This window comes from Emydura macquarii, unplaced genomic scaffold, assembly GCF_026122565.2.
Source record: "Emydura macquarii macquarii isolate MOO-44397 ecotype Brisbane River unplaced genomic scaffold, CSIRO-AGI_Emac_v2 contig_480, whole genome shotgun sequence".
NCBI classification, from domain to species: Eukaryota; Metazoa; Chordata; order Testudines; family Chelidae; genus Emydura; species Emydura macquarii.
This window is the reverse complement of record NW_027130617.1, coordinates 9,232,673-9,254,245: the sequence shown is the minus strand read 5'-3', so window position 1 is coordinate 9,254,245 and position 21,573 is coordinate 9,232,673. Positions and strand designations below refer to the sequence as shown.

General features: G+C 41.4%; 1 protein-coding gene across 1 annotated transcript in view; it reads right to left on the bottom strand.

Moving 5' to 3' along the window:
• GCLM (glutamate-cysteine ligase modifier subunit) overlaps positions 1-20,354 on the bottom strand; it is a 28,679-nt gene extending 8,325 nt beyond the window's left edge. Inside the window, exons 1-4 of the mRNA XM_067538440.1 lie at positions 19,751-20,354; positions 15,491-15,556; positions 10,736-10,820; positions 1,427-1,483 (exon numbers count right to left, since the gene is read on the bottom strand). Coding sequence (XP_067394541.1) covers positions 1,427-1,483; positions 10,736-10,820; positions 15,491-15,556; positions 19,751-19,876 — 334 coding nt within the window. The 5' untranslated portion in view covers positions 19,877-20,354. The remainder of the gene's footprint in view (positions 1-1,426; positions 1,484-10,735; positions 10,821-15,490; positions 15,557-19,750) is intronic.
• Positions 20,355-21,573: the final 1,219 nt, after the last annotated feature.

Below are 21,573 nucleotides of genomic sequence, written 5' to 3'. Positions count from 1 at the left end.
CCCCCATAGGTACTCAGCACATATAGCTCGTGACAACGCTCATTGCTACCCGTGCTTCACAGTTACATTACTATTTTTACTCTCCTTTACTCAAAAAGAACTACCACAAGCATGTCTAACGAGTTGGGAATCACACTCCAAAATCAGTGTAGGTATATTCTCAAAGTGACATTTTTCCACCCTCTGTTGACTTGCCCAGGTTAACATAGATTTGAGAAAGGGCAAAGTCCATCAACAAATGTATAATCTGAATTACATTCATTATGAACAGTCTTCTAGTTTACCTTGTATGTTAGCAGAGCAGAATCTATTAATAGTCAAAAGAATACAGAAATTCTAATTATAGTACTTTACTCAATCCATTTCTAATTTGCAATTTTCATCTATGGCTATACCTGGTCTCCTACCCCTTAAATGGTTTTCTGTAAAATGCTATTAAATCTGTTAGCCATTAGATTTTGATGCCTTTGAAAAAAGTGTACATATCAATTTTATATGTTCAAAGATTTAAAAAGTACTAAAGTAAAATTAAGTAAGATGTTCACCATCTATAAGACGTCTGTCTTTAAAAATCAAAATGCTTTTACAAGTGATTCCAGGATTTTCAAACACATTTGTCAAGCAAATTTTAAGAAAGCATCAAAAGACAAGAGAATTAGACATTTTCTAACCATCAAGAATCCTTCATACCCAATGAACTCTTAAGATGGAATATAGGTCAGTGTTCTTGCTCGTTTCCTTTAAGAATTTGCGATACATACCTTCACTCCTCTTTGGAGGAACAAAACTTCAGACAGATGCTGTCAGTATAACACCTTTTATTAGCATTACGTTCACTTTTAATAAAACAGATGTTTAAAATTTGCTGTTGCAGCATTAATATTACATTGCTGAAATAAGTATCTTATAGAATACAAGACATCAATATTGCAATTTCTATAGTGTTCAGAAGTAGGCATGGAATAGATTAAAATCAGAAAACATTTACTGTTTCAACAACAGCATCTGACAATGGAACCAATTTTATGCTAACCAGTTATTTTTAAAAATTAATTTGGTATAAAAAGACTTTACTCCTGCAATTAGGTCCACACGTGGGCCCTTGTTCCTGCCAGGACAATGGACTGCCCACAGACATCCAGTTGAAGTTTGGGGAGCTAAGATTCTATGTTATATTTAATAAATGTATATGAACTAAACCAACATATAAATTAGACCTTAAATTAGTAATCTTGGCCATTTTACTTTGAGTATTACAAAGTTCCGACTGCTAGAAAAATTGCAGAATAGATCAAGGAAAATGCCAAATCCTCCTCTTCAGCATAGAGAGGAAAACAACTTGAAACCCAAGCATCACAAATTGAAGAATTTTTGTAACAATCAGAAAGAAGAAAGTCTTGCACACAAGTTTCAATTTTGCACTTACCCATATCAACTGCATCTCTGATTGAAGAAGAATTTGACCCTGCAACGAACAGTTTTGCTGCACACCAAAGAAATGAGAGTTAATAACAAAACCAGATCCAGCTATTAGAGAATACACAGTAAAATGTACAAAGCAGGTACATTTCCAGCTATATACTAGCATTGTATAAATCTTACATTTTGGCAAGAACTAATGAAGAGTGCTTAGGACACACGCTAGCCACTTAAGGAAGAGAGGTTACTCACCTTGTGCAGTAACTGAGGTTACTTGAGATGTGTCCCCCTGTGGGTGCTCAACTCCAGGTGTTGGCACGTCTTTGTATCCTTGATCAGAGATTTTGTCAGCAGTGCCTGTCCAGGTCGTGCATGTGCCGTCCCCGTCTTGAGGTGCTGTTGCCGCTTCTTTCGGCATGTGCGACCCGACCCTTTGTTCCTTCTCTACCGTGGAGCCGTAACACTTAACTCCGAAGTAGAGGGGAAGAGGGTGAGTAGTGGAGCACCCACAGGGACACACATCTCAAAGAACCTCAGTTACTGCACAAGGTGAGTAACCCTCTCTTCTTTGAGTAGCGTCCCTGTGGGTGCTCCACTCCAGGTGACTCTTGAGTAATGCCCTTAGCTGGCGGAGGGAACTTTGGAGTTGTTAGGCTGAATGGAGGAGAGTACTGAAAGTGATTGCTGCATCATATCTTGATGCCTGATCAATTGCGTAATGCTTTATGAAAGTGTGGGTCGAAGCTCAGGTAGCTGCTTTGCATATTTCTGTGATTGGTACATTATGTAAGAAGGCTGTTGATGTAGAGATTGATCTGGTTGAATTTTGTCTTGATCGTTTGGGGTGGTGTTATCCCTGACTATGTGTAGCATGTGTGGATGCAGCTGGAAATCCACTTTGATAGCCTTTGGGTGGATATGGCATTGCCTTTGGAACGTTCTGTAATTGACACGAAAAGTTTGGGAGGATTTCCTGAATGGTTTTGTTCTCTCTAGGCAAAATGCAAAGGCTGGTTTGGTGACCAGCATATGGAGGGCTGCATCCCATGCATTAGCATGGGGTTTTGTAGGTAAGTGAATGCTTTGTTTAAGGTGGAATGCTGACGTCGCTTTGGGGAGGAATTTCGGATAAGCTCGAAGTGTCACCTTATCTTTATGAAATATTGTATATTGTGGGTGGGCTGTAAGCACTCTGAGCTCACTTACAGGTCGTGCCAATGTGATTGCCACTAGAAATTATACCTTCATTGACATGTGCATTAACAAACAAGTCACCAAGGGCTCAAATGGTGGCTTGAAGATGGTCCTTAGTACTAAATTGAGGTCCCAAGGTACTATGGGAGAACGTATGTCTGGGTACGTTTTGTATGCCAGTCATGAAACGTTTCACAATTGGGTGTGCGGAGACTGTGGTATCATTTATGAGATCATGGAAGGTAGTAATAGCTGCTAGGTGTACTTTGAGTTAATTGATAATCCTGCTTTTTTTTATTTCCAGGAGATAGTCCAACATAATAGGGATTGGCGCTACTATTGCGTTTATCTGCTTCGGTTGACACCATAAGGAGAACCTACGCCATTTTTGAAGGTAAGTTTTCCTAGTGGCAGGTTTTCTGCTATTCAGTAAAATATGCCTTATTGGTTCTGAAAATTGTAGTTCAGTTTGTAGGAATGAGATAGGAATCATGCTGTGAGGTGTTACTTCTTCAGGTGCGGATGGACAATGCGTCCCTTGTCCTGGAAGAGGAGATCCTCAAATAGTGGGAGAGAGATTGGTGTGTGAATCAACATTTGTGTCAGGTAAGTAAACCATGTTTGTCTGGGCCACGCTGGTGTTGTTATCACCTTCGCTTTGTCTTTGCGTATTTTGTGTATGGTTTTGGATATAATGGAAATGCATAAAGGAGACCTGTATTCCAGTTGATAAGGAATGCATCCCCCATCAAGCCTCTGACCAGACCTGCTCTTGAGCAGAAGTAACAGCACTTGTGGTTCATTGTTGCCACAAATAGATAACCCCATTGTTGAAATATGTTTTCCTGGACTTCATTGTGTAATTTCCATTCGTGATTGTTGCCAAATTGTCTGCTCAGATTGTCTGTGGTGGTGTTCTGAATACTGGGTAAGTATGCCGCTGAAATGTGGATATTGTGGCATATGAATCAATTCCATAGCCTTATGGCTTCTGAGCATAGGGAGTTGGCTCTTGCACCTTCTTGCCAATTGATATAGAACATATACGCAGTATTGTCTATCACTATTTTTACAGTTTTTCCTGCTATGAAACGTAGAAAATGTAGACAGGCATTGTGGACGGCACGTAACTCCAGTAGATTTATATGCAATTTCCTGTATTGACAATTTTCCTTGAACAGTGTGTTTGTTCTTGTAAGTGCACTCCCCATCCAATTAGTGATGCATCCATAGCGATCATGAGGGAGGATGTTTCCCGTATGAACGGAATTCCTGTTTGAAGGTTGTTGGTTGGGGTCCACCATTTTAATTATTCTTTCATCTTTTTTGGCATTACCACAGTTTTGTATAATGATTGCTCATGTGGTTTGTAAACTGTTGCAGGACACATTTGGAGGGCTCGCATGTGCAATAGTGCATGTTGTACTACAAAGGTGGTGGCTGCCATATGACTCAGCATTTGGAGGCATGTGCATACGTCCAAGATTGGACTTTTTTCTATTATAGATTCCAGATTCACAATGATGTTGAATCTCGTTTTTGGTAGGAATGCCCTGGCAGTGAGAGAATCCAGGTGTGCACCTATAAACTCTAGTCATTGCACAGGCTGTAGGGTGGATTTTTTGTCGTTCATCATCAGCCCTAATGTATGAAATAATGTCCTTATCGTGTGAATTGCTTGAATGGCCCCCATGTATGTGCGTGCTCTTAACAGGCAATTATCCAGATAGGGGAATATGGTGATCCCTAGTCTGCGAAGGTAGGCTGCTATGACTGCCAGTATCTTGGAGAAGACCCTTGGGGCAGTATAAAGGCCAAAGGGTAACACCATCTATTCATAGTGGTGGTTGCCTAGTGTGAACCTTAGGAATCTTCTGTGGACTGGGTAAATAGTAATGTGGAAATATGCATCCTGAAGATCAAGGGCTGCAAACCAGTCCCCCTGTTCCAGCGCCAGTAATATGATAGCCAGAGTGACCATCCTGAATTTTTTTATCCTTATAAGTTTGTTCAGTTTTTTTAAGTCCAAAATGGGTCTCCAACCTCCGGTCTTCTTTTGGGTGAGGAAGCAATGGGAATAGAAGCCTCTGCCTCTGTGTTGGGAGGGGACATGCTCTATGGCACCTAGAAATGTTCTATCTCCTCTTGTAATAGATGCTCGTGAGATGGGTCCTTGAAGAACAACAGGGAAGGGATTTGGATTGTAGGTATGGAGGATAGTATACCCAGATTGGATAATTTCTCGTACCCATTTGTCTGTTATGCTCACCCAGTGTTGGTAAAAGAGGCGTAGGAGATGTCTGAACAAGATGGTGGATGTTAGGGGCTCTGGCTTTAGCAGGCAGGGGTAGTTGTACAGACCCTTGACCAAGTCCTCAAAATTGTTGTTTTGGAGGGGCAGCCTGAGATGTTGATGGCTGTTGGTTGTCTGTCAGTGTCGCTGGGGCCTTTGTCAGGAGCATGGTTGCTCATACTATCTGTTTTGTGAGTAATGTTGGTACCTGGAGTTATATGGCTGGTACCTAAAGGTTCTCCTTGTTGCAGGTGTGTAGATTCCGTGCAGAGTGTAGCCCTAGAATCTTTCATGGTATGCATGACTTCATCGGTCTTATCTGCAAAGAGCTTTACCTTGTCAAAGGGAAGATCCTTGATCGTTGCCTGTAGTTGTTTAGGAAGGGCTGTGGAGGGAAGCCATGATGCCCTACACATGATGACGGCAGTTGCAACTGTTCTAGCTGCGGTGTCCGCAACATTGAAGAAAGCCTGCAGTGTGGTTCTTGCAACCAATTGTCCTTCTTTTATCAGAAACTGAAACTGTTGTTTTCTGTCCTCCAGGATGTATTCAAATAAACTCAGACATCTTTGCGTAACTGTCGTGGTCATAATTTGACAATAATGCAGCATAATTTGCTACTCTCAATTGTAGGGTAGCTGATGTGTAGGTTTTCCTGCCAAGTAAATCCAATCTTTTATTCTCTTTGTTGTGAGGTGTTGATCTGTGATAATATTGTTTGTTCCTCTGGTTAGCAGCTTCTATGACTTGTGAATTAGGAGCTGGGTGGGTGAAGAGACACTCGTTATCTTTAGCAGAAACAGAACACTTTTTACCAGCCCTTTTACAAGTAGGAGGAATGGTGGCGGACGTTTGCCAGATGCTAATTGCTGGCTCCATAAGGGCATCATCCATCGAAAGGGCAATTTTAGAAGAAGCTAAGGTCTGCAGTATTCTCAGTAATTTATGTTGTGAACTTGCCACCTCCTGGAGTGGAATCTCCAAGCTGTCAGCCACCCTGTTAAACAGTTCCTGGAACTGCTTAAAGTCATCTACAGTCGTCAGAGGTGTGGAAATAGCCATTGGCTATTATCTTTGAAAGCTCGTGGGAACAGGGGGAGGTCCCTGAGGACTGGAAAAAAGCAAATATAGTGCCCATCTTCAAAAAAGGGAGGAAAGAGGATCCGGGGAACTACAGACCGGTCAGCCTCACTTCAATCCCTGGAAAAATCATGGAGCAGGTCCTTAAGGAATCCATTTTAAGGCACTTGGAGGAGAGGAAGGTGATCAGGAACAGTCAACACGGATTCACCAAGGGAAAGTCATGCCTGACCAACCTGATTGCTTTCTATGATGAGGTGACTGGCTCTGTGGATGTAGGGAAGGCGGTGGATGTGATATACCTTGACTTTAGCAAAGCTTTTGATACTGTCTCACACAGTATTCTTATCAGCAAGTTAAAGAAGTATGGGTTGGATGAATGGACTATAAAATGGATAGAGAACTGGCTAGAGCATAGGGCTCAACGAGTAGTGATCAATGGCTCCATGTCTAGCTGGCAACCGGTCACAAGCGGAGTGCCCCAGGGGTCGGTCCTGGGGCCGGTTTTGTTCAACATCTTTATTAATGATCTGGAGGATGGGGTAGATTGCACCCTCAGCAAGTTTGCGGATGACACTAAGCTGGGGGGAGTGGTAGATACCCTGGAGGGTAGGGATAGGATACAGAGTGACCTAAACAAACTGGAGGATTGGGCCAAAAGAAATCTAATGAGGTTCAACAAGGACAAGTGCAGAGTCCTCCACTTAGGAAGGAAGAATCCCATGCAGAGCTATAGACTGGGGACCGACGAGCTGGGCAGCAGCTCTGCAGAAAAGGACCTGGGGGTAACGGTGGATAAAAAGCTGGATATGAGTCAGCAGTGTGCCCTGGTTGTCAAGAAGGCTAATGGCATATTGGGCTGCATTAGGAGGGGCATTGCCAGCAGGTCACGGGAAGTGATTATTCCCCTCTATTCGGCATTGGTGAGGCCGCATTTAGAATATTATGTCCAGTTTTGGGCCCCCCACTACAAAAAGGATGTGGACAAGTTGGAGAGAGTGCAGCAGAGGGCAACCAAAATGATTAGGGGGCTGGAGCACAGGACTTATGAGGAGAGGCTGAGGGAACTGGGCTTGTTTAGTCTGCAAAAGAGAAGAGTGAGGGGGATTTGATAGCGGCTTTTAACTACCTGAAAGGGGGTTCCAGGGAGGATGGGGCTAGGCTGTTCTCGGTGGTGGCAGATGACAGAACAAGGAGCAACGGTCTCAAGTTGCAGGGCGGGAGGTCTAGGTTGGACATTAGGAAAAAGTTTTTTACTAGGAGGGTGGTGAAGCATTGGAATGGGTTACCTAGGGAGGTGGTGGAATCTCCATCCTTAGAGGTTTTTAAGGTGAGGCTTGACAAAGCCCTGGTTGGGATGATATAGCTGAGGTTAGTCCTGCTTTGAGCAGGGGGTTGGACTAGATGACCTCCTGAGGTCCCTTCCAACTCTAATATTCTATGATTCTATGAAACTATGGCCTCATCAGGTGACGAGGATGAATTGTGTGCAGGTGGAGTTATTTCTTGCTCTGCACTCTCCTCCTGTTTTCCTGTTCCTCTATAGGACCAGTTGTTTTGGGTCCTGTTAGAGTAGGTCTATTAGGTGACCTTTCCCTGTATCTCTGAGAGTTTGATGGAGTTCTGTGCGATGTCAAATAAGCAGACCAGGTAGGTGTCCTATCCAGGTCAGTGCATGCGATATGGGACTGGTGGAGCAAACCATGGAAGTCCAAACAGGTATAATCGGTGCTGATGCTGTCATCTTGGTGTGTGCTGGTGCCGTGCTGCATGTTGGTGCTTAGGTCGGTAATGATGTAGTGGCAGTTACCGCCATTTTGCAGACTGTTATTTCTGGAGCTGTAAGAGTCCTTCCTTGTCATGGAGGTCATTGTACCAGAGGAACCTGGAGCCTCTTTGGTATCAAATCCTTTGTCCATTCCCAGTGACCTTCTTTTGGTCTGCTCCGTTGTCAATGGAGTAGAGTGCCTTTTTCTAGTCTTATCCTCTGATGAGCTGTTATCCTGTCCAGGGTCTGAGGCAGATCTCTGAGACTTCTCCGTAAGTATTAGCTTCAGGCAGAGGTCCCTGTCATGCCTGGCTCTGGATTTCAAGTTCTTGCAATGGATGCATTTCTGGGCGATATGCCCTTCGCCTAGGCATCTGATGCACCCCGATTGCCCATCCGAAGCCGGCATAGCGTTCCTGCATGAGGCACACCCTTTGAAGCCAGGAGAGCCCTGATATTTCTATTAACTACGTGGTAAGTCCGAGAGAAATTTTTTTGGGGGGGCAGGGAAGGATTGAGGTAAACTAGTCTTTAAACTGCAGGTAAACTGACTAACGTTACGGGAGGGGGGAAGAGTTTAATAAAGATTTCTCAAACAGGCTGCGAAGAGCTGCTGAGGGCTCCATCTCAGACCAGAGAGTTGAGAAAGAACTGAGGGAGTTGGGTCATGTGCACCAAAAAGGACACCAATGGTGCTGCAAGATGGGGACGGTGCATGCACAACCCAGATGGGCACTGCTGACAAAATCTCCAATGAAGGACGCAAGGATGTGCCAGCACGTGGAGTGGAGCACCTGAAATAGAGCACCCACAGGGACACTACTCGAAGAACTGAAAAATGTTTAATGGTGGTGTTCTGAAAGGTGAAACGGAAATGTACTCAGTGCATTTTGGAGATATCTTCAGAAGGTCTCTTAAGACAGGAAGTTACCTAATAAGGGTGATCTCTCAAATCTCTGTTTTACCTGTCTAAGTGTTTTGGTACTTTAAGCAGCAATCATAATTACAAGTTTGTTTGTTTTTAAAACAGTTAACCTCATAGAGCCAACAGACCTCCCTTGCCAACTTACTGAGGCTCAGAGTTCACCATATATCATAGTTTGACCTTCCCACCTCAAATTCATCATATTCCACACGGAGAAATCATTATAACAGAATTGCGCTTCTAGTGTTATTCCTTAATTAGAGGATGTATTAGTCATTTTTTGGACAACCCTGATGTTAAAGAAAAAAGGAGGCAAAGGTTTGCAAAAATGCATTTAAAATCTGCTTGGGGAAGATGAAATAGTGACAAGATACACAGAGTATCTAGGCATGTAAATACAGGCCATTTCAGTGAATAGCAACCAAATTCTGACTCATCCTAAATAAAGACCTGAAAGTTTGTACTGGTGTCATTTGGCTTATCAGGTACTGAAAGATAACATTTATGGATATTCTGCTTATAACACCACCACATGGGTCCTTTCTATAACACTATCTGCAGACTTATCCTTGGACTGCTCATGAGGTGTTCAATATAAAAATGTGCATCCACACACTTTAAAAAAAAAAAATAGTGAAGAGATGCAGCCAGAACTTTGGGTCCAGCCAAGCTAGTTGCAGAATCTTTATGCCACCCATGCACTCCCCAACAATGCTCAGATATGCCAAGAGCCATTTCATCCCCAGGGCAACATAGGGAAGCCTCAGAGCTCCTTAAGAACTGGCCTATGCAGCTTGAGCACCAATTTAACTAAACCTGTTTAGAAACTGATTTAATTAAGTCAGTGCAACTCACCAGTGTGGGCTCTCAAACTGGGCTAAGAGTACCTTACACTGATTTAGTTTAGTTTGTTTACGAACTTAAGGGCTAGTCTACACTTAAAACTTACAGCAGCACAGTAAGAGCGTTTGTGTAGTCGCGTTATGTCAATGGGAGAGAGCTCTCCTGCTGACCTAATAAAACCACACAAGCACATATGTCCACACAAGCACTTATGCCAGCAAAATTTATGTCGCTCAGGTGGTGTTTTTTCACATCCCTGAATAACAGAAATGTTGCTGGCATAAGTGCTAGTGTAGACAAGCCTAAGGGTATGTCTACACAAACCTTTGAAGTGCTTCAGTGAAGACATTACCTATGCCACCGTGGGGGATCCTCCCATCAGCATAGGTACTCCACTTCCCAAAGAGGCAGTAGCTAGATCGACAAAATTATCCCATTGACATAGCACTGTCTACACTGCATCATTCAGGGTTGTGGATTTTTCATACCCCGGGCAACATAGTTATACCAACCTAACTTCCTAGTGTAGGCCTAAGGATTTAGTTCAATTACTGCTCAAGCTATGTGTACACCAGCCCCTAGCTGGAACAGATCCAAAGACAGTTCCAACAGCCAGGGATTGCTGGAGGATAAAAGCCCTGGGGCATAGCTAGGGCTGGCCTGGGTCACTCACAGGGCTTCAGCTCTGGGGGCTAAAAATTACTGTGTAGATGTTTGGACTGGGCTGGCACCTGCGGTCTGGGCCACTCCACCTTCTCAGGGTCCCAAAGCTTAGGCTCCAGCCCGAACCTCAATATCTACACAGCAATTTTTCAGCCCAGGAACCCAAGCTCTGCAAGCCCAAGTCAGCTGAACTGGGCCAGTTGCGGGTATTTTCATCCCTGTATAGACTTACCCTCAGGCATTTTTGAACAGTAGGGCGCACACTGTCACATCAGGTTACTCAGTATGTCCTTTTACAGATTTCCCCCCCACACACACACACTTTTCATTTCCACTCTCCTCTTTTCCTCCTCTTCCCATCCCAGACACACCCTTACTTAATAATTATATTAATGAAGAAACTTAAGTCACAAGCCCTGCTCCCACTAAACAGATCCTGCTACCAAACCCAAGCAAACAACCTGCTAGCCAGAGCAAACCTATTTAATTATTTTAAGTTCCCTAAATTTTAAGTATATTCTGCAAAGGGTATTTTTTTTCCATTCCTTACCTGACACTTTCAATTCTTCCCTTTCTTCAGGATTTATCTTTTCTATTGCTTGAGCTACAGTACATTCCAGGACATCTGGCATTTCCTGCAGTAAATACATGACATTTAGGAGCAGTTTGTCAATATCAGAAATTAATAATCCTCTGAAGAATGCATTAACTGTTTCAACAAAAGACTTACACCTGGGATGCATAAAATGCAATAAAGGAAGTAACCCAGTGCTTCCACACCTTAGCCTACTTCAAGGCCAAGGTAGAGAAGGAGTGTGTAACAGGTAAGAGAAAGGCCAAATCTACAGTACAGATGCTTCCGCAGCACAGCTACAGCACTGAGCTGTTCTGTTGTAGCACCATAATGTAACTGTTTTCTATATCAACAGAATGGGTTTTTCCATTGCTGTAGATAATCCACCTCTCTGAGCAGTCGACAGAAGAATTCTTCCATCAGCATAGCCACATCTGCCCCAGGGGTCATGGTGTCATAGCTAGGTCAACCTAACTTAAGTGTAGGCCAAGCGAGAGTTATATGACGAGGTCTGTCCCTGTCCTTAAATACAGAGTTCCTTTTGAGGCTGCTAGTAAAGTAGTATATGGGTTCTTGAAAGCCACCTGCATTCTTTCAGCTCCCACAGGGGTCCATAATGTGAAGCCGACTGTTCAAGCTTCGCTTCTCTTCTCTCCTCCCATGATACTCGGCTAAGCTACCAGAACATGTGCAACTAGGCTCACCATCCCTCCATGCTGCTGTTCTCAACTCAGGTGAGAGGGAGCCACAAAACAAGAGTAAATCCCCAGAACAAAAATTAGAAACAAAATATTTTAGAAGTCCTACTTATGGTTTCATAGTCAAGGTTGAGCGGAGCTCTGAACTTAAAGCAGAAGAACCTAAGAACAGCCAGATCTAGGATGACCAGATGTCCCAATTTTATAGGGACAGTCATGATATTTGGGTCTTTTTCTTATATAGGCGCCTATTGCCTCCCACCCCCCCACTCCCATCCCAATTTTTCCACACTTGCTATCTGGTAACCCTAGTCAGACCAATGGCCCATCCAGCCCAATATCCTGTCTTTCGACAGTGGCCAATGCCAGGTACTTCAGATGGAATGAACAGAAGAAGTAATCATCAAGTGATCCATCCCGTCACCCACTCCCAGCTTCTGGAGAACTTCAGAGTGTGGTTTTGCATCCCTATACATCCTAACTATTAACCATTGAAGTAAACACAACATATCCTACCCCAATTTACAGAACTTATTTGGAATATGAAGTTTCTCATAATTCACTAGTAAATCAATTATTTTATTACTTAAAATTAACTTTAATTTAACTTACAAACAACTATGTGCCATGTGCCAGACCATATTTTGGGAAACGAAATAAAGGGAAACTTTCCATACAGTTTAAAATTTACTGAAATCTAATGAATCAACTACATTTGAAGAAAGGAGGGAGGATTAGAATTAATAGTTTTTTTCTCCAGTTATACTTAATAACTGAAAGTTTCTCCTTTAGCACAGGATTAATAATGTTCTTCTGGAGAACTCCACAAACTGCTGTCTTTCAAATTGGCTGCCATTTCGCATCACTGTAAATGGGATTGACGCCAAAGCTGTTCTCAGTTGATGGCCACCTGACAGCGTAGGCTACTAACACAAGGACAGTGTGGCTTTACTCTCATCGTGAGCAGCTATTTTGGAAAATGGCAGCTATTTTGAGAGAGAAAGCAACTCTGAGTTTTGATGATGGGAACAATTTTATCTCCTAGGCTCTGATGACAGACTGACACCTTCAGTTATGAAAAAATGGTAAAAATGTTCCACCTCTACTCAAGAAAGGGCAGGAGGAAAGGAAAACTAGGTATGTGTGTACAGGGAAATGTAGGAAGGTGCGAGAGAAAGGGGAAATTTGAAGGACAGGAAGGAGGGGGAAAACTAAAGAGTATACAGGCTGCTTTGTACTACTCTGGCAAAACAAAGCAGTTATTAACTTAGTGTGCTCCCGCTCCTTCACCCCATTCTGGAGCAGGTCAGAGTATGCCAGTAAGAATGTCCAGAAATTAAAATGGAAGATTTATGGTTGATACTTCATATCATTAAATCATTACAAATATGACATGGTAACATGTTCATGTATAAATTCTTCAATAAAATAGGAAATTCACAACAAAAATTATGTTAAAATGGAGTTATGTTTGTGTGTGTGAGGATGTAAAAAACATGGTTGTTTTAATTCTCCAAAATTCAAATGTTATCAATTCAGGAAATTCAGAGTTAACATTACACTTAGAAATCAAAGCATGTTATGGTGTGGAAACGCACTGTTAAAGTAAGTGTTCTAATGTTTCTTTGGAAGTCAATCTAATGAGACCACAAACAACAAAATACCTTAATCATAATCATGATTATTGCATGGCATCACCCACAGAGCAGAGCTAAAGCTGTTTGATTCCCCAACTCTGCATTTCCACATCTTAACACTTCAAAGATATCTAAAATGTAACATTAAATCAACGTTTCCTGGATTTATAACCCTTTGTTCGGGATATTTATGACACCAATGTCATTTTTAAAAATAAACTATTTAGGAAGTTTTAATATATTTACAAATCCTTGTTATGTAAGCATCAGGAAAAAATGCCAGTTGTTACAATACTGAGCTTACTTTTTTGGTTTTGAGAAACAAAGTAGTATAAACAAATCTCTCTATTTAAGAGGGTAGTTGCCATATTACAGCCTGATCCTCTTTACACCAGTCAGGACATGTTGCTGGTGATTTTATTACAGTGAAGCAATTTACTCATTTAACAAATGTTAATATTCAAAAAAAATTGGACAGGTGGGCTGTTTATTATTGCAGATGAATGTATTTTGAGTATTGAATAAATGGTAACTAGTTATCTAAGTGTCTATTTGTCCTCTTTTGCTGTGCACGTAACTGTTTTAATTTTTCCATAACAATCTCCCATACATTTTGGGACCACTCCTCATTTTCCAGTGTGAGGCCATCAGTGGCTTAACAGCTACTAGCAGATGAAGGGATTAATTCTTTATTTCTTTGAGTATAACCATTTCCATCAAGAAGCTTCAGGAAAAGTAAAGGCTCATTTGGTAATAAACAATCTAATATTTGATTACAAACTACATCCCAATATTCTATAATGACTGCACATCAACCATATATGCATGAAGTCACAATTTCCCCAACATTTATCCCCATTTGTAAGATAAGTATAAATTAAAGAATTAAAGTTAGTTTAAGTTTGGTTAATGAAACATATGTCATGTAAAGGAAAGCCCTGACTAAGAAGTAGAAGGAAGGCCTTGAAAATAGTGAGCTATAAAGCCAAAAGGAATGAAGTAGAAAGAATAACTAAGGAAATAAGGGTAAGTTTCTAAAAAGGAGGCCTCTGACCATTATGGGTGACTGTAAATGGTTTTAAACAACTGCCTAAGTTTAACATGAAAACTAGACCATTATTTTTTTCATTATAAAAATCAGTCAACAGTTGACACTGAAACCAGGTTATTGATCAGAAACAAAGTACCACATAGGAATGTTTTGTATTTCCAGATGAAACTGGAACTTGAAAGTACTGGAAGACACACCAACTTCAAAGAAAATTCCACAGGTCAAGGCAGAAAAATATCAGTGGTTCCACACTCCACGTAATGTTTAAAAATAAACATTTTTTAAAAAAGAGATATGCTGAAATCTTATCTTCCATCAATTGCTGTAAGAGTCACTTTTCTTTAGGGTTCTTTTTGGCATTTTTATACTAAAGTAAAAATATTCTGCAATTCTTGATGCAACACGAAAAACCACATGAAATCAGAGGTAATTCTACATGGTCAAAACATTTTAAAAATAAGGTTTTTGAGAGTTTCTTTGAACCTACCAATATAATTCAGAGGGGATTTGGAGATACACTAGTTAATGTTTTTTAAGGGTCAATCATTAACTTTCATTAAAAAGATAAAAAAAATATGACTGACAACTTACGTTTATATAGTCTGTTCATCTCAAATCATTAAGCCCCTTGCAAACCATATATAACAGCTATTGTTTCATCAGTGGAATGCAGCAATTGTTTAATAGCCCACAGTGATGTTAGACAAGAAGTGAACAACACAAATCAAACTGCAGGGAATTTTTTTTTTTTTTTTTTATTAACTGAAGTATATCTTAACATGATTCATAGAGCAAATAAAATAGGCCATTTTATTTCTTCAAATTTCAGTAGGGGAATACAAATACGCAAAAAGTCACAGGATTTTTAATGTCGTCAAGTGGTCAGGACCTTGTGTTATTTGAAAGTTGACACTTCCAAAATGAAAAGTGGCACTTCTGAATAATCAGCAACTCATCCTGTAATAAATATCCTAACATTTCTCTTAGAGAACTCCCTTCCAAAGAGTGCCAGGCCCAACTCTTTAGTCTGCAAGATCTTACAAAACGGATCCATAACTTAAAAACTTCAATGTGTTTGCACATGCATGTGCTGTAGTTAATTTTCAAGATGAGGCTGTACTATCTGAGATTTGCCCCTAATATGTAATGACAAATCTTGTTTATTAGCTGGGACTTTATGCTGATTCAGTCTTATTTCTGTAGAACAAAATAGTTTAAACTATCAAAAGCAATATTTGTCTTTCCAGTAACCTATTTAATTTCACAAGTATTGAACCAGATTATGACAAAGGGAAAATATTTGGTCAGTTACATTCTACTTGCAACAAAATTGTAGATCCCTCACCTGGTTTAAATCGTGGCTGATCTTTGAGCTCCATTCATTCAGGGTTTTTTCAATGCAGTCCCGTAGCTATAAAAATAACATTTTCATTATATTATTAATTCATATTTAAGAGTTATGCTATATTTGCACAGGAAAAAAAAAGATTTATATGAAAGTTAGAGGAGCTGATTGAGAGAAGGGGGCCAAGGATGCTATCCACAAAGCTATAGGAAAGATTCTTACTTCAAAGTTCTATTTGTCACTTGTAAGCAGAACCAAACTAATTTGTACATGACTTATTCTCACTTCTCTTTTACCAAGAGCTGATCAGAAGCAGAGGGTATTGCACTTCATAAACATCTCAGGTCAGCACTACCTTCTAATCTACCTAATCTAAAAGCACTCCTGAAATCTCCATCTTTCAGCAAAGACAATAAAAATCTTGTATAAGGTAACAATTTAAATCAGACATTAGAAGAGCATTATATTACAATGCTGGAATCAGATCTTCAAGATCAGTCATAAACCATTCAGTAGGTGTCCATCTCCTAACAAGAAGAGTCTTTTTCCTCTTTTCTCCTAGTGTTTGCTAACTGCATTTTTTTGTATTGCCAGTGACCTCTGATCACCTATCACCAAAGAAAGATTAGAATTAGAATCCCATCTTTCAGTAACACTTTCCCTGAAGTCACAGATGCAGAATTAAACTGACTAGGAACATGATCATACAACTACACAGATCATGATATATCATTACTACACAATCTCACCATTTTAGTTAGTTTCATACTGCAGCAAATGCTTTAGTAAACACATTACTAACCAACAATGTTCTATGGGGCCAGTTATCCTGTGGAGACCTGGAAAGGCTGTACTTGGACTGCATACAACTGATTTGTAAGCCACTGCCCTATTTTTCTTTTTGGGTTATTATTAAATCTCTATGGATACCCATACTTTTACTACCATTCTATCAACAGTTTGCTTGCTGTCTCCCAAGACAACTTACTCAAACACAAAGGGCCCAATCTTACCATCAGTTGTATGTTTGAGTAGCCAGGCTGTAGTAATACAGGCCCACATTAGATTTGGGTGAATGATGGTTTTAAATGGAGTTGAGATATTAGCATGAGCAATAGGCCTAAAGCATGTGACTAACCAGCCACCATGAGAAACAAGAGTCGTGGTGTAAAACTTGTAGTGACCCTTCTAAATACTAATGTTAAAGCATTATTAATTTGGTATCAGGCACAATAAATAATAGTTTCATGTATGATAAAAAACTGCTTCATCTGACCTTAGCTAAGATCCCATAATTGACAGTGACTTTATTTGTTTGTTAAAGGGTATAAAAAAAGTAAACTCTTAAAGGGTTCATTGCTAATACATGCCAGACCAAGTTGGAGCCAACCAATATAGGTCTAAGAACCCCTGGGTTTAGCCCATTCGTAAATAACTTGATCAAATGCTTAAGTGTTTTGTTACTGTTTAGATGTAGTAAACTGCTTATTTAGGTGTGTTTAGCGCAATTGTATAAATATCATTTGGCCTTTGGATTTAATAAAGGAATTTCTGGTTAAATCAGTGTTGTGGTAATATCCTGCATAAATAATAAGGCCAACATAGGCCCCAAATGAATAGGTGAGAAGTGGGTATCCACAAATGTAAAGAATTAATAAAACACAAGAATACTTGTGACTGTAATAGTCTAAAGTTTGTTTTATAACCATCTGAAATAGTAGAGAAAGAATCAAAATTCTGCATCAAGTAGACTGCACACAAGTCTTAAAAGGCAGGAATTAATGCCTCTGGGCGGTTATTACAAAAGAGGTGGGGCTGCACTGAGACTGTTCTGGTGCACCTCAGGGGAGGCATTTCATTCAGGGCAAAGACAAAATACTGTTAAAGGTGTACATTATAAATATCACTCATTAACAACTCTGCCACCTTCTTACACCCACCAAATAAAATTGGCAATAAGAAAAAACATTTTCTTCAAAGAAGAAACGTAGCATGTTTGTTTATTTTGGCCACCATTTTTGTGAATGGGTTCTTAAAGTTAGGCTTCTCAGCTCATATCTTCATGTTCACATTTTGTCAAATCTTGGTCAAATTCTCATCTGAATTAATAAACACCTCAGAATATTGAAGTAGCATTGTTAGATTTGAAAATCTAACTTAATTTTTCACAGTTAATGTTGATTATTTACCTTTTGGATTTCAATAACCTAGGACACTGAATACTTATACTTCTGTTTATAAGAATTTTTTCCTCTAAGGAATTAATGGTAACCTTTATATTAAGCACATGTTCTGTAAAGTGTTACTTATAAAAGCTAAATTTTGACCTTAAGTCAACAAGAGAGAGCCGTGTTAGTTTACAACTTCAATGAACAGGGTCCCTTTTTTGGAGTCAAGAAATCGCAGGCTAGTTTTAACATGCATTTCAGGTAATGTTGCCTTCATATTATAGAAACCATGTAAAAATCACAATCCTTGTTGTTACTGAATGATTCTCAAGTTACTAGATAGCTGCTACCACTACTATTTCCTATGGTAATACTGAGATAATCTTCATGTATTTCATAGAATGGATAAAATCCAAAACCTGTGGCATTCCCACAATAATCTAGTGGGATTATTTTTCTACCAAATACATAATAAAGTGATAGTGATGGAGAGATATGACATACAACAGCTTTAAAACAGTCTGAAGAGTTTTCAAAATTTTAACAAGTGTCATAAGCTTCTAGTCTTTGAAGAGGACAGCATGCTTCTACAACTGAGTCTCAAGACCAGTTGTTCTCAACCTATTTACCATTGTGGGCCACATATGCAACTCTCTGTGCATTATATGGACCGTATCCACACAATATATATATTACCTGTATGGCTGTGAGGATGACACATGGGCCACAGCTGTGTACTGATTGGGCTGCAGGTTGAGAACCACTGCTCAAGACTAAATCACACATCAAAGCTTCCTAAAAACTACCACCATCATCATACTGTGCACTATATTGCATCTTCTTATAATGCACAAGGGTCATATTTACTTTATAGCCAAAAATATACATACAATTAAAACTACTCTATATGTGAATTCCAGTACTGTTGCTTGGGCCCCTTTATACACTTTTTAAAGTTCATTAGCACTTTTCCAAAGAACCTTGTTTTACTATGACTCTAGTTAAAAGGGTGTTAATACCTTCCTTCTTTGACACTGACACAGACATAGTACCCAGTCTTGCACTAATCTTTGTTCCATACTAGTAAAGACCAGAGCTGTAATAGGATTCCATACCATTATTATAAGGTACATCTCAGGCAAAACGTGAACACAATATGGTGGCAATTTTTTTTTTTTTTTTAATAGTAGATGGACTGTCAGAGTAACAGGGTCTGGTCTATGCCCCAGCCTAAAACTAGTCTCCTGGGCATGACCCCTTTAGTGTGCTAGACCCCAAGGACCTCACAGTGCCAAAGCAACAAGCCCAATGCCTCCAATACTGAGCCTTCGGCACCAGCATTCTCTGCTGTTCTCCATGGTTCCCTACAGTGAATCCAACGAAGCCAGACTCCTGTGGGAAGCTAGTACTATGCCCCTTAGGGTGAAATGCTTTCAGTGAATATATGCAGCATTTTATGTACTATAAAGCTTTAATATCCACAATAAACCAAATTCAAAACTAACCTACGCGGCCACAGGTCCACTGAGGTTCACCTACTTACTCAAGACTGCAACTTGGTCCCAAGTGCTGTGTCCTAGGTTGGCAAAGAGGAATCAAATCCTACTAGTTTACTCAGGTAAGTAATCCTTCCTCCGCCAATAATTAGCTCCTGATGAAGTTGGGGTGCTGATATGAGAAAGGCAGCAGAAACTGGCCCTACGTTAGCAATCATTAGAGCTGTCCCGAGGGCAATAATTCCTTTCTCCAGCAACTGTCAGGCTTCAAAAGTTCTGAAACCTTTGGAACCTTTTCATCAAAGAGAACTGTGCCTGTATGACAGCTTCCAGCTTGAAACCTGAGCTCTTGGGATAGGGGAGTTCGAGTCCCTCCTCTGCCTTATTCAGGATGCCGGGGTATGAAGACTCTGCTCTAGGCAGAGCAGGGACTTGAACCAACAGAGGCTGGAGCCCAGATCTCCAGGCTACAGAAGGTGAGTCATTCCCCCCCGGAAGTCACTGCTCACGGCAGCTCTGGGGCTAGCGGGCAGCCAGCGACCGCTCCCTGCCCGGTCCAGGGCACCGGCGCTGCGGGCAGCCCCCCACCCCCTCACCTCCTGGCTGGGGGTGGACGGGCACTTCTTACGAAGCCGGCCCCAGTTGAGCAGGTTGCCGGTCTGCAGGTTGAGGGTGGTCGCGTGGTCCAGGAGGATCCTGGCTCTGCCGCTGTCCGTCCCCATGGTGAGCCCGCACTCCGGCCGCGCGCTGCTGCTGGGGCTCGGCAGGCTTCAGCTGAGGACTCGGAACCGGCAGCGACCGCTTGTGCGGGAGCACCTGGGGACTCCGGGCGACGGCGGGAGCGGGCTGCCTTGGCCGGTGCTGCCTGGCGGCGGGCGGGAGCGGCTCTGCGCTGGGAGGGCAGGGCGACGATGACTAAGGAGAAAAAGTGCTTTGTAACCGCGGCCGGTCACATGGCGCGGGGACAATGGAGCGGGCCGGCGTTGGCTACACAGCCGCAGGGGAGGGAGCTGCTGCGCGAGCGGCTGCGGCTGAAGCAGGGAGGCGGAGTCCGGGGCGGGCTGCTGTGGCGCGCGACCCTCTGGGCCTGCGGAAGGGCGAAGGAAAGGCAGGACCCGCCAACCGTTGGTAGGTAGGTAGGTTAGGCCGCCCTCTGGGGTTAGTGCGCGTGACCAAAACACGTGAGCATGCGCACCCGCCGCAGCGAAGCTTTTGCCCTCACTTGGGCTCTTGTGCAGATGGCCGGCTGCGTGACAGCGCCCTCTGGCGACAGTCAGCGCCGACGCGACCAGGACGCCTCCTCAGCCGCGCGTGCTAAGGGATTGATGACTGCACACCAATGTATTTAATCATCACGTTTCCGGATAAATATCCTGACCTGTGCATGGGCAAAACCAAAGAGACCATGGTATGCCCTAAACATTCTTAGATAAAAATAAAATATCCAGTAACAGCATGTCACTCCAGAGGTGGCTGCAATATAGCAGGGGATGAAAAGATCCCTGTATGTAGGGGTCAGATTAATTTCCAGCGAGTTTTACCCTTGATTTTAAAAGGGAGCAAAAGCAAATCATAGGAGCCCAGTCCTGCAAGGTGCTGAGTACTCCTAAAGCTCAGCATTTTGCAGGTTGAAGCTCTATGACCCAACCTTATAATGAGACTCTGGATAGCAGCAGTGGTCAACCCATGCTGTAAGCATCCTGGGGTCTTTGTAGATGAAAGGTGCCATAAAACTGTAAAATAACATTTTTTCTTTTTAAATTCCACCAAAATTGGACAGATTTTTAGTCTTGTTAAATGTGAAAGTTATAAACACAACAAGCCAAATTCTGCTTTGTTACATTCAGTATAAAAATCCAGAATAACCTTATTGACTTCAGTGGAGTTACTCCAAATTTAAACCAATACAACTGGGAGCAGAATTTGGTCCAGTAGAAGAGGATTTTTCTTTTGTTGACTGTAGTTGGGAAGGAGACCTGCTCCTATAAAATAAACTTCTAACAAAAATATGTTTTAAATAACCAGGTAAATGAATCAATATAAAAGACAAATGTAAAAGAAAATGACTATCAGGATCTCAGGAAACAAAAATGATAAATCACTTGTTATAAAAACAGAATTCCTGATGATCACAATCAACCCTAATCTGTTTCTCTCATGTGTGGAATAGTAAATCCCCCACTCCCCTTTTTGTGTACACTATGAATATAACCCTTTCTGGTACCCGGAATTTGCTGCACCAAGCTTATATTTATCACTGTCTGTTGGTCTCCAATAATGTTTAACAAAAGACTTGGAATGAATCAATGGGTTGCAGCTAGAATAGAGGAAAATACATCTAATGTTGTTAGATGTCTAAACACCTCTTACTGAGTATGCACCAAATCTGGTTACATCAGTATTTGCTTGTTTCCTAGTG